Raw genomic sequence first — 14,402 nt, 5'->3', positions numbered from 1 at the left:
AAAATCTACAAAACAGAAGGAAATCGCTAAAAATCTTAAGACCTACAGACCCATTTCCCAGTCTGAAAGTATGGGTGGGATTTTCCCACTGTGAGAGGGAAGGCTCAGGGAAAATTTAATACTAAGCACAATTATAGATTTGAGAACAATGACTGGGTGGGGAGTCCCCAAAAAGGGGAAACATTTTTTGCTATTTAAATGCACACTAGCCATTTTTTTATATTCCTGTATAAACATGGGACCTGTATAAACCAAATAGATAAATAGCAGAGACAGGAATCTTACAAATACAAAAAGGCAGAATATATTAATGCATATTACATTTAAGAATGGATAATTAGAATTATGGACCACATTCAAGGGAATCTGTATATGCACAGGTGGATTTTCATTAAGGCTTGGAGAGGCTAAGCCTCCCCATACCTGTTTGCCTAAAAAAGAAAATTAAAAGAAAAAAAAAAAAATCCGCTGTCTCACCAAATTATCTGTTTAAGCTTGTCTGTGGGGAGGGGCCGATGGGTGCTGCAGCCAACACCTGCATGAATAGTTACATTGTGATTTTATATTGGTGACTGTTTCCTTCAGGGGTTAAACACCTTATATACTTAGCTGCCTAGCAAACAAATAAACCATTCCTTCTTACTGGAGTGCTGCCTTCATTTTGATCACAGCTTAAACTGCAGGATAAATGCCTTTAATGTATTTTCCCCTTCCTCTGGGTTAGGTCAGAGGTTGAGTTGATGATTGAATGCAAGTTTTTTTTTCCTTTCTCGTCTACTATTATATTTTATTACTTTGAAACCCCAGTAAAAATGCAGCTACAGTTTTTTGCAAGGGGACCAAAATATATCTGTACTATACATTCTGCAAGTTAAATGTCTCATAAAAGACATAGTTAGCATATCCCTTGTGTTTTATGTGAAAGTAGACCAGCTAACTTGGGTAAATGTTAAACAACCTAGCCATTCGCTCTGATTTCCAGTAATGTGGATGAACTGTACTTTTTCTATGATCTTCATGAGAGTTCTATGAATATTATTTTCACAATAGCCGGGCTTCGTCCATGGCAAGTGGAAAATGACTTCATACTTAACCAGACAGTCTGTGGGAGCATCAGTTAGTAGACCATGTACGAGGCACATTTCAGATTGTAGAGCATTTTAGGCAAAAAACCACCCTGTGTGCTCAGACATGTGAATAACAACTTTTGTCAATGCTTATAATATGGTGCCCAATCAGCTGTTTCTCCGCCACTGGAAAATCGCTGGTGAAGAAACTGTTGAAGTAACATTAGACTTAGCCTACCCAAACAAAACAAATTACCCTTCGCCTATGAGCATTTGTAAATATATAGTCCAGTGACACACACTGGGGCTCATTTATCAATACTGGTCGACAGTAACACAGAGCAACCAATCATTGATTGGCTTTTTCAGCCAGCTGCAGGTACGACAATGAAAGCAACAATTTGATTGGTTGTCGTGGGTTACTGCTTACAGCATATTTGCCCAGTGTTGATAACAGATTGATAAGTTTGGATTTGTGAGAAGATGATTTAACATTTGTAGTTGGGGTATCAGATGCTTTTAAGCAACAAAACTACTGCTGAATAATTGCTAATGAGTATGTAGCAAACTGCCTATAAGCTGCCACACATTTGGAAACACTAAAACAAGGATGCACCTGGCCCTATGTACCTGTTTTGTGTATATTGTAAACATATTGATCTTTGAGAGTTGGAACATTAGATATGGACCACTTTATTCTACTGACCTCTGTGACTCATTCATCCTTCTGTTTGGACACGATAACCATGTCAAATACCTTCTGAACTAATTCTATGGACTTTACCCACTCGTGGATTTTCATTGCTTTTTAAACATTTACCTATTTGTTTTTTTCATGATCAGCAGCATCATTTAAATCAACGAAACCAAAATTGTTAAACTGGGATTATTGGCGTCTCCTGATGTGATTGTACTATTGTAGCTCAAAAATGATCTATATTATATAAATCAGGCAACTTTCGCCTCAAACTCGTCAGGCTCGTTATTGCAACAACGCTGCATATTTAAAATTGTAACTATAGAATTGTGAGCATAATGGGCTGATATTTTGCAGGTGTAAATGGATTTTCCCCTATACAGTTTAAATAGGGAAAATTTAAGCCATTAAGAACAAAATTCACTTGGCAAAAGTGCAACAATGCAAACTCAATATTCCAAAACTGGTGGTAGTCGCATTGTAATAAATTGCAGATGTTGTGGGGAATTTTCATTTTTGGCAAAAACAAACTTTTAGTAAATATGCCCCAGTTTGAGGGAGAGAGAACTCCTTCCTTATAACTTTATGTACTTTGCAATTCAGTGCTGTTTTGCACTGAACTATGGAATATGCTGCTGCTTTATAAAGCAATATTATTGTAAGTAAAATCTATTTCCATAGATTTTATAGGCCCATGACATGAGGTTAAGCGAGATGCGTGCACTTAAATTCCTTCATCCCACTTTAAGTTTCCACTTCTGCATTTGTACTCTGGTTAATTCCTATGTGATGTCATGGAACTGAAAGTTTTCCAGCCCTTACCCCAGACACAAAGGTATTTCCTGTTTCAGAAGGTGCCAGATCCAGGCACAAAACATCAGCACCGTGTCCATGAAAGCTCTGCAGTAGTTGTCCGCTCTCCACATCCCACAGAGCGCATGTTCCATCTCCACTGGCTGTCAGGATCTATTTGTAAAAACACAAACTGTTGTTAATCTTCCTCTTTCTTGATTTTATTTTTATTATTAAAACATATAATGTATGTTTGTCTACAGTCGGTAAAATCAGGAAATAGATTTTTTAAGGAAATACAAATAATATATATAGAGATACAACAGAAAATGTGGAGACCCTGTGCTGCCCCCTTGTGGGGTTTTCACAGTGAGCTGTTCCAAATTACAAATTATCAAAACCATAAGTCTCCAATGTTTTCCTTCTGTTGCAAAAACCAACCAGTAACACATGTAACTCTTTCATTTAAACAGATAGTGATATGGAACTCTATTGAAGAATGCCTCAGGCAAAGGAGGGAACATATCAGTCTCCACATCTATGTACTGGATAAATGAGAATGTTCTGTGGGGAAGTTGTTTGGTTCACTGCAGTTCCTATAAGAATAACAGCCATCAAAAAGCCATGTGTGCTATGGCTATGGCATCTTCTCTACTTATGGAAAGTGCCCAATATCATTCATTAATTAAAATGGAAAGAAACGGGGAAAAGGGATTTTGGCCGAAAAATGAACAGGTGCACATTTTCAGGGCAAATCTGCTGGTGTCAGGCAGCAGTGCCAGTGGGGTCAGTTGATATCTTGACAAAACTATGTGTCTTTGACAATACATTTATTATCTATTTGAAACATCTGTTTTATAATTATTACCAACCTTGATAATATTATTGTTTATTGTTAGTATTAATGGGGTTTACTTGGATTATTTTTTTGGTACAGGCAGAATGAGAGTGTAAGACATTACTGGTTAGTTACAACAACTGCAGTGTGCAAAGTGTTGTGCTTTTTACCCACAATACAGGCAAACTGTGTGTAATGTACAAGAAGAAGCAGGAAAAGATCAGAGGCACTGAGTGCAACTATGCCAAAGAGCAAGCAGCATCAGCTCTGGGTGCAAGTACCATATCTATCCATGTATAATTGATAATAGCAGTATGGAGCACACGTTGATTCAGGAAAAATCAGACCTTCGTTATTGAAAAATGCGTAAAATCATCAGTACATAAGTACATTTATGGATATGACCTCTCCCCCACACTTGACGCGTTTCGTGGCATCTCGCCACTTCTTCGCCACTGCTTCTGAAGAAGTGGCGAGATGCCACGAAACACGTCAAGTGTGGGGGAGAGGTCATATCCATAAATGTACTTATGTACTGATGATTTTACGCATTTTTCAATAAAGAAGGTTTGATTTTTCCTGAATCACCGTGTGCTCCATACTGCTATTGTCATTTATACATTGAATACGTCTGGATCCGGGGACGCCTTATATGTTGCAGCACAGGTGTTGAGAAGGACCCGTGGATAGGAGTGGGTGAGTGCACGCGATTTCAAATCGTTACAATCCATATCTATCACTGCATTATATCTTCTAGTGTATGGGGCATTGGTAGGAACAGCCACAGCTCCGCTTCATTTTTTGCTAAACCCATTGATTAGAAACAAGTAGAACAACAAAAAAGTGGCCTGCTGTGTATGGCCCCTTCTAGGGTATCCATATAGTTGGAAAATGGGCCAATTAGTTGGATACTGTATCTGATTTGATACTGGTCTGTGTATGTACCATAATCTGCTTTCAGCCTTGTATCCTTTCCACTGCTTCAGGGACACCTATGGGATTCTTTTCAAAATTTAGAAGCCACTGCTCTTATCACTTTGTCTTTTGAAATACTTGTTGTACTCCCTGAATATCTTACCTGCATGTCGGAGTTAGTGAAGCTGCAGGCAGAGAGGTAGTTGGTGTGCATTGCCACAGACTTTTTCTTTGCAGCCATGTTTTCATTCTTGTCAAATGTCAAAGGGTATACTGAACATTTATTGTCTAATCCCCTGTAGAGAACAAGTAAGTGGAACAAGAGTGAAGACTAAAAGTAAACAATAAAACATTTGCAATTGCACAGACTGAGGAGTTGAATTTTATTGTGGACCAACATGTGCAAACCCACCCATAACTTCTTATGTGGGGCCATCAGAACACACCTGTACAAATGTAGAGCTACTGTTCAACAGAAAGGGAACAACATAGCTCTCTATTGACTTGTACATGTTTTTTTAGGGGTGCTGGTATCAAAGGGTGAACTATATTTTACCCTTTCATAAATATGTCCCATCTTTTATTAATCTTTGTTGAAACAAGAAACCAGCATAGAATGGCTACAACTGTACATTTATCAAGCAGGAAAACATCTGCATTTCTTTTATCAATGAATCTAGGCTGCATCTTACTGCATTACGTAACTAAAATCACTTTTTATGATCAATTCTGATGGTGTAAATATGTAATGTTAGTGCTCAAGTATATAAAAACAGGGAAACTGCATATAGCCTTTAATAAGTACCACTTACCCACATGCAATTGCACATCCAGATGGAGCGTAAGCACAGGCCATTACCCAAGTACAAGGCATGGTAACCGCATGTTCCTGGAATGAAGTATAAAACATTTAGCTCGATAGAACTCCCAAATGCTTTTTGTAAAGCAGGTGACCATGTATATCTATGTATATTCATTAGAAGTGTGGAGATAAATATCAGACAGGCACAAGGACATAAATAATATGAGAGAAAGAACAATACAAGGAGCAACATAGTCCATATGTCAGGGTAACCTTTATAAAGGATCTTTTTTCATCAATATATATAGAACCCACATTGCTACTCAGCATATCGATGCTTGAACACTACTCTGCTCAGTATTTAGTTGAGCATGAGAAGTTTCTGGAGCATTCATCAATACAAACATGTATAAAGACTAGGCATTTGACCTGAGAAATTCGGCTTCCATTGTGTGAAAGGCAGGATACTACATAAAACATCATGCTTCTGTAGTTGCCTGCCTTCTGAAGGTCAGCACTATAGTTATGGCCTCATGGACACTGAGCATCTGCTTGCTGTCATAGATTTCCTTTTGTTAACGTGTTTTTGAGCTCAAATGGAGATCAAAAAAATGTGGTGATGTCACATACCTTGTTGGTGGTAAAAGCATCCCAGACAATCACTTTTCCATCCTGCAAAGTACAAGAAAGAGTATGAAACATGGGTTTGGTTTATTTAAAGAGTAAACATTTCTGAGAATAAAAGCTGTAGCACCATAGACAATAATTAATCTTTTACATAAGGAAGAGCCCTGGTTGTCAATCAGTAGGTAGTACAAGGCTATGAATCAGTCAGTGAATTTCAGATAAGGCCCTTGCTTGTTAATACTGCAGGCAATGTTTGCTAAGGAATATTAGGGGGAATGCTTAAAGGGGTGGTTCCTATAAGTTAACTTTTAGTATGGTATAGAATGCCTAATTCGAAGCAATTTTTTAATTGGTCTTCATTATTTCTTTTTTATGTTTTTTTAAATTATTTGCCTTCTTCTTCTGACTCTGTCCATCTTTCAAATGGCGGTCACTGAACCCACCTAAAAACAAATGCTCTGTAAGGCTACACATGTATTGCAACTTTTTATTACTTTTATTACTATTCAGCCCTTTCCTAATTGTATTCTAGTCTCTTATTTAAATCAATGCATGGTTGCTAGGGTAATTTGCACCCTAGCAACCAGATTGCTAAAATTACAAAATGGAGAGCTGCTGAATTTAAAACTAAATAACTCAAAAACGACAAATAAAAAATAAAAAACCAATTGGAAAGTCTCAGAATACCATTCTCGTCATCGTGCTAAAAGTTAACTCAAAGGTGAACAACCTCTTTAATACTTTTTTGTGGCCACTGACTAGATGAGCAGCAGTAGAATATTTAGCAGTGTAGCAATCTAGTCTGCCAATTAAGTCTTTCCAAGATCAATGTGGGATTCTCTACTCTATACTCTCCATTCCTTATGTTGTATAGCTAGTCTAGCTTAGTAATGCACACACTGCCAGAAGCACACAGCATGTATCAGAAATGTACAAACATCTAACTAGCATATACATTATCTTATCTGATGTAATGGAAATAACATTTAATTCAGTTCTTTCAGCTGGGGCCCAGCAAACTTCTAGTTTATCCCCGACAGTAAGGGGACTCTTTATCTCTTCTGTATTGAAGTTCTGTAGTTTATACCATTTGTTAAATACAGGGTTCAAACAAACTATAGAATGATACATCAAATTATGTATTTGCTGTCTGATTTTCTATATTCATTATGCAGATAAATCTTCTGGGAAAGATGAATGAGTCCTAGTCTGTGAAGTTTCCTCCTTCCTTCTGTATTTAACAAAAGGCCCACATATCAAGTTTCAGAAGAATAACATGTCATCATTAAAACTATTAGCAGAAAAGCCTTGAGTTACATAATATTGAAATTGACAAATGGACATTAGTCCTGCTGTCTGCTCCTCTGCTGTTGGCCCAGGCAAAACCACAGATTTGCTGAGAAGCCTGTCTATAGGAACCAAAATAGTATTGGTTTATGTCTGCCCACAGGTCACAGTTTAGGGCTATTTCTATGTAAATTTAACATCTGCTGAGAACTATTACAATATTTTGGGCAACATGGGAAATAATCACCTTGGGATTAAATAAGACCAATATCAATGGTGAATTGTTAAAAATGGAGTGTAGAGCTAATACTTCACGTTGGCACTAAAGTCATACAGACATTATCCCAGCATAGCAGTGCAAAGTACCCACTAGGGTGGCACAAGGTTAAATAAAAATATTCTTTCCTGGTCAACGTCAGGTGATGAGCACAGGGCCAATTGCGTGGCCTGTGCTGGAGAGGTTCCAGGCAACTGTATTCATCTCTTAACTTGCTCCTGGCTTTAAAGGGGTTGTAAAATTAACTTACCCTGCCCACACCTGACCTCAACTGACTGGTACCTCTATTTAAAGACACACGCCCAACCCACCTATCTGTGACGTCACAAAGGGGGGCGGTACGGGGCAGGAGTGTGCCTATACATGGAGGCTGCCAACGCCAAAAAATAGCAAAGTTAGGTCTCAGGCAGGAAAAGAGGAAGAACAGAGCAACCTGAAACTGTCTGCAAAATGTGTGTAGAAGTCGGACCATACCCACAGGTCCCACTGGTATTGGGCCAGCAGGCACTGCGCTATTGTATACCCAAAATAAAAGCGTTGCCTAATGAAAGAAATTATACTTCTAATCAACTTTCCAATTTATATTTATTACAAATACTTAATGATTGTAAAGTTATATAATTGCATGTGAAAGCAGAATATGTCTACACTTGCTACACTCTGCACTTCTGATTCTGACTACTAAGGTAATGTTCCAGTGGACAGCTAATTAGCAGAGCTGTAAAGATATGCAAACCATTATAAGTATTAGAGTCTCAGCAGCAGAAGTAACAAAGTAAAACCTAAAAGAACATCTTTTTAAAAGCAAATGACCTGCTCTTTGTTGCATCGCGAAGCCATATTCTGTAGTGGAAGAGAATTGCATGTCACTTACAGTACCTGGGATGAGCTGACAATCCTTCTTTTGTCTTTGCACCAGTCCATGCAGAGAACTTTATTGCCATGACCTTTTAATGTTCTTCTTGTCTTCATAACAAATTGGCCAAGTGACTCCACTCGCTCAGCAACTTGGTGCACTGCAAAAACAAGACCATGTTATAGTTACAAAACTGCAAATCATGCCACACATCATTTAGATCCTAAAAGAGATTTAAGAGATTTAATGATTGGTGACATGGACTATTTGGACAAGTTTTTTTTTTTTAATCCCGGCCCCTTTGAGTAAATAGTTTGGGACTCGATGATTGCTGATCGTGATCCTGGTCCTACTGGAGAAAGGAATGCAAATTAGATCTAGGTAGATAGTTGCTATTGTTTGTGTAACATCTTCCCACTGTGATAGGGAACCCAAGATATTCCATGGCTCAATAATCCAATCTAATCCCTAGGTCAATAGCCTTTATGTTTTTAAATGTAACTAGAACCCCATTTAATGAGTTATTACAAGTATCTGAAGATATTGTTCTTACCACTTCCATAAGCATGGAATTCAATTTATTTTTAAGAAACCCTCTGTTTGCTCATACTTCAAGTCCCTTTACTATACAAAACAGTGCACATATGAGGTCTTCTATTTGGGATCCTTGAATAATACACCAATTTAAATCAGTTAATACCAGGACTGTTTCAGCTCATGCAATGACAGGAGGCACTGACTCATTCTGTGACCAGTTTAGCAGAGAAGAGCAACAACTCCTGCAGCTATTGGTGTAAAACTGGGCCTCAGATTTGCTTTCCTCATATTCTGTGAACACATTCCACTTGAATGGCTGCTTTGTCTCTGTAAAGAAATGCTGACCTAAATGGTTTACTTTTTTTAGGTCATAGATGTACTGCCTTTGGCCCAATTGTTGAAATACAAATCCCATAATTCCCAGTAGGCCACAAGGTGTATATACAAAATATGATGAATGCATGTTCCTTTATCCTGAGCATAACAAAGCTACTCCCGTGTGTGTGAGTGACACATCCTTATTATAAGTAGTTGAATTATTCACAAATTCAAGCAAGCATTCTTCTACATATAACAGTTTGATCAGAGAACATTTGTTATATAGTTTCATGATACTGAAATACTGTAACAATCCCAGCAATAGTTGTGTAAACCAAGTTATATTATTATAAGTGAAACTAAGTCAGTCAGGCTTTGGTTTGAGCCTGACATGTAATATACACATTGCAAAATGCATCTTTTTGTATTGGTATATATATATATATAACATTAAATTAGTGTGCCTGGGTCAGTAATTTGTCCAAAACATCCAAAGATGAGCCGCACTCACAGGACTTAAAAAATAAGTAATTTTTTATTGCAGATCGATGGCTAAAACGTTAGCTGAAACGTTACTATCAATCTCCAATAAACAATAACTTATGTGAGTGCGGCCCAGCCCATCTTTGGATATATATATATATATATATATATATATATATATATATATATATATATATAAAATCTGATGGAGTGTGGTGTAAAGAGTAGGCAGCTACAAAAGCACCATGAAGTAGGGGCCCAACATTAGTAGTATTCCCTTCTCCCTGTGGACTGATCTCTAAAGGGAAAAGCTTATCGTTACAAATAACAACTAATAAACTAGGCACACCATTTTCACTATAGCAGTTTTTAGATTGCATCTGCTTATAAAAAATAATCACACTTTCTCTGTGGCTGATGTTGTTTGCATAGCAAATTATAATTGCCATGACAACTTGCAGAAACTTCTCTTCCTGTTTTCAGGGAAACCTCTTTTTTTATTTACACAGTGCCATTGGACGCACATTTTTTTTCTTCTGCAATACAGCATATTCTCCCCTCAGCATTTCCCAGTGTGCAGTATTATTAACATGCATGTTACCCAATTTACTAAGCGCAAGTCAGTTAAGACCACGGACACAACTGTGCGTAATTTATAACCGCATGCTAAATGGGTGCTCAGTATTTGGATCAGTATTTGTATGTTTGCTGTATACAGCCACCTATTGTACTTTGCTGTGAAATATGTTGGTGCTTTCTACATAAGCATTATTAATAATAATGATAGATGCTACTACTAAATATGATGGGAATAAGGTTGTCCAGCCAAGTGCAGCTGCAGGTTTGTTTACAAGTAAATCCTCCCTCCTCCCCAGCTGAGCTCTGCTCCTTCCCCAGCTGTGGCCCCTCTCCAGATCTGACTACACACACACAGACACACACAGACACACACACAGACACACACACAAATGCCTGGCACATACTCACATTCCACATCATGCAGTTTAGCCCTCTCTTCCTCCAGCTTCTCCTTCAGGCTCTCTGCTTCATTCTTCAGAGAGGACATGGTTTCATTCTCTTGCAGCCCTTCGGTTGCCATCTTGAGAAAAATGACAGAAGAGAGAGAGGGGGAGAGAGAGACAGAGGTTGTAGCAGGAATGGGAGGTGGGAGTGGATCAGCCTATGATGATAGGGATGGCTGCACAATAATGGATGCTGCTGCACCACTCACTGCCTGACTGACTGGAGCTCCACCAGAAAGCCTTTTTTTCCCTACTTAAACAAGGACAGCTTTATTTAGCAGCAAACAGTAGCAGTTTAGACATTGCAGAATGCATAGATCTAAAACAATATATTTATGCAATTCAGATGACATCATTCAGACATTTATATGTCATATTTCATATGTGTGTGGGGACTGGGGTGTATGTGTGTGGTTAGATAAAATACTTCAGACAACGATTGCATAGGTTTCTTGTTTTTCAGGAAAACAAAAGCTGCGAGTCAGCCATCAAGCAGCACAAGGTCTGGGTCAATGATTTGTCACACAATCCCATACAATCTACATGTGGAGAAACAAAAATATATTAACCATTTAATGCAGCACAGAGCCTTCTGACATAGAGACTTATATGGGCAAGTGAAACTAAACTGATGCTGTGTGTATTAATGAAAAATGGCAAGAAAGAATCTTTATGACATTCCCACATATCTGTGCATATAATAATAGTAATCAAATGCAGTTTGATTGAATCCTCAATGTGGTGCAGTTGCAGTACCCCAGGATACAGGTGCATACTGCAATAACTCATTTATTTTCTGGTACTGTTTTGAGTGCAGGTTTAGCAAATGCCAAACTAATTGCTACCATCTCTCTGTGGACAAGGCCAGCTTAATACTATTTGCTGTATTGAGTTCTGCAGCTCTGAACATGTGCAAGGCTTTTGTGTAAGGCTCTGACCAGATGTATTGAGTTATTTGTCTACAGAGTGGTTTTTCCCTGTATAAAACCTGCCGAAGCCATGTAACAACATATGTGAGTCTACCATAACAACTAGCTGGGGAAAATTGCTTTGAGAAATATGGACTAGAGCTTAGCTTCTTTACGACACTGCACAGCGGAGTTTATGGATCCAGAAATCATTTTACGAGTTAGCACCAGTTAGTAAGCAGAAAAAGCAATCTTCTAGAAACATCTGATTTAATGGTCTGCTGGGGAAACCTTACATTAGTGTTTAATTTTTAAACCACTTGGCAACAGGAGTCGCACACTATACTTTGCCCCACTGATTTCAGCCACTCTGCAAATTAGGTGGCAGATATTCGAGGTGGTTTATAAACCAGAAGGGATGTAAATTAAAAAGTATTACTAAGGTAGAAAGCCTACTGGAGTTGTGCTCTAGATATGATGCACCATAAGGGTCAAATGAACAATGGAATTTTAATTGATTACAGATATTGATATCAGTTAGGGAATGATGAAAATACATCAAAATGTAACTGGCATAGGCAACTGTCGTTTGAATGACAGTTCAATTGGCATGTTATATTAAATTAAAAGTGTTTTTAACCTTTCATACACTGACATTTGAACCACAGCCAGGGTCGGACTGACCTGGCGGGACACTGTGAAAAAACCCGGTGGGCCCCTACAATTAATGGGCTCCCGACGGGCCAGACCCCTCTCCGGTTTGAATTGTAACAAAAATAGTTCTTTTAGGCGCAGCGCCATCTGCGCATGTGCATGGCGCCATTCACACAGGATCGCCAAGAGCGCCGTCAAGCAGGAGCGCCGAGGGGTGCTTTCACGCAGGCACGCCATGCGCACTCGGCAGGTCACGGTAGTAGGGTGGGGGGTCAGAGGGGGGCCCTGGACAGTAGTCCCGGTGGGCCCCAGGCCCTTCAGTCCGACCCTGACCACAGCTTGGTTATGGGCTTGTCCCCTGAAACTTTTTATTGCCTTGTCAATTTCTGTGGCTGAAAAATTTTGTAAAAATAGCCTTGCAATACATAGGGGGTTATTTATCAAAGTCCGAATTTATCTCAATACTTTCTGAAAAAAACTTAGACCAAATCCGCACGGGTTTTTTGCCTTATTTATTCATATACTTTCCTGAAAATTTGTGAAAAATACGAATCATACGAATTTTTGGGATTTTCCACCCGAAAACTCCCATTCCACCCGAAACTTCTCCCGTTGACTTATATGTGACTTCTGTTGACCCTCTTATTGATGCTATGGCAAGCATTTAGGGAGATAACACACTGCATATAAAGAGTTTGGAGAGAGCGTGTGGGAACTACATATCAACCGTGCTTTTACTTGTGTAATGGAAAAAGGAAGAGTTTTACTAAGTAAAATGTGGAACGTTAAAAAACCAGCAACCTGGACAGTAAAGCGATCAGGAAGATCTCAGGGCTCAAGTGACCCATACAGTCTTCTTCTATTGTTTAGAGCTAGTTGCACTTCAGGCTGAAGCTGAAATAAACCAGCCATAAAATATGAATAATTTGGCAGTAGTATTACTTCTGCCAAATAGCAAGGAGCTCGTTGCATGCAGAATGAGTAAATTACCCAGAATTGCAATTTCCTAAGTGTACTCAATAGGAACATTTTTGGGTATTGGTTATTAAAAAGACATTACACATTCTTTATGAATAAAAAACAACTAAAATGCTTTTTAAGCATTGATGAAGCATTCAACATTAAATATAATAGTGTGCACTGCAGGGCCATTAATATTAGATGTGAATGTGGTAGTGCGTGTGCAAAGCTGCATTTGCATTCTGATCTGCTTGACATATATCCCATTTGTTTTATACATCTTAATCTCTTCAGCAAATACTGTACATATCATTTTACATCTGTCACTGTTTATTGCATTGCATGATAAGCTCTTAGACATTACCATTTCCACACATAGTGAACAGTACGTTACTGCCTCTGCTTTGACGTAAATTGTCCTTAACGGTCTTTCTCTCTTGCATTTGGCACATGGCCCAAATAGGACAGCTAAAAAGGTTTGATCGCACATCCTGCAGGCTTAAGGTCAACTGGAACAGAGAGAGAGAGAGAGAGAGAAAGAATCAAATCCCACCTTCTATTTCCATAGCAGCTAATAACTTGGAAGCCATAATCACAGAGGCTGCAGGCAACACTAAGCTCCCCCATAGATAATCCCCATTGCCCTGCAGCCAGTGTAAATACCAGTAAACTGTGCATGGATATATAAAAAATACATAAGAGTTCCCATTGTTGGATAATGACTGAGACTCTACCATAGTAAACGAGTTAAAATAAATATTTATCTAAGTTCTACCTCACCAGTATTTCTACCATAAGCCCTTTTAAATTCATAGTTGTATATCATTAATAATCACTGAAAAGGGGAAATTGCTCCATCTGCTTCTTGAAACCGATATTTGTACGTATGTTGCCCTCTGTCACATATTTAACGTATTCTGTTTTTTGACAATGGGAATTTGCATTCAAATTAAAACCAATTGAAACAGGTGGGTATGTGTTCTTAGGGCACAGAAGGCTTGAAAATCTGTTAAAAGGGAACTAAATTCCTTCTCCTTTTCTTTAGTCATCTGATCCCTGTGGTATAGTAACTAGCATCTTGCATGTCCTTTTAGAGAGGGATATATGATGCCACATAGGTGTACTCATCACACAACTAGGGACAAGCACTGTATACTTTGTGGGTGAAACAAATTAATAAGCATTATAATGCATAGATACGCCAAAAGTCTAAGCAAAGTTGACTCTGACTCTCGACTCATTCATAAGCTCCTCAAATCTATAAAGAAATGAAAACACATTTACATACCTGTGTGATGAGCTGTCAGGAAGAATCTGTACAAGTGTGCTTTTGGGAACAACAGAAGACGAAAGACCTCATAT

General features: G+C 38.5%; 1 protein-coding gene across 1 annotated transcript in view; it reads right to left on the bottom strand.

Moving 5' to 3' along the window:
- Window positions 1–14,402, bottom strand: part of LOC108711385 (guanine nucleotide-binding protein subunit beta-5) — a 28,060-nt gene extending 13,658 nt beyond the window's left edge. Inside the window, exons 1-8 of the mRNA XM_041586775.1 lie at window positions 14,329–14,402; window positions 13,405–13,549; window positions 10,484–10,595; window positions 8,182–8,318; window positions 5,742–5,783; window positions 5,122–5,198; window positions 4,473–4,605; window positions 2,587–2,730 (exon numbers count right to left, since the gene is read on the bottom strand). Of these exons, the coding sequence (XP_041442709.1) occupies window positions 2,587–2,730; window positions 4,473–4,605; window positions 5,122–5,198; window positions 5,742–5,783; window positions 8,182–8,318; window positions 10,484–10,595; window positions 13,405–13,530 (771 nt within the window). The 5' untranslated portion in view covers window positions 13,531–13,549; window positions 14,329–14,402. The remainder of the gene's footprint in view (window positions 1–2,586; window positions 2,731–4,472; window positions 4,606–5,121; window positions 5,199–5,741; window positions 5,784–8,181; window positions 8,319–10,483; window positions 10,596–13,404; window positions 13,550–14,328) is intronic.

The sequence above is a fragment of the Xenopus laevis genome, chromosome 3L, assembly GCF_017654675.1.
Source record: "Xenopus laevis strain J_2021 chromosome 3L, Xenopus_laevis_v10.1, whole genome shotgun sequence".
Lineage (NCBI taxonomy): Eukaryota > Metazoa > Chordata > Amphibia > Anura > Pipidae > Xenopus > Xenopus laevis.
This window is presented reverse-complemented; position numbering and strand designations above follow the sequence as displayed.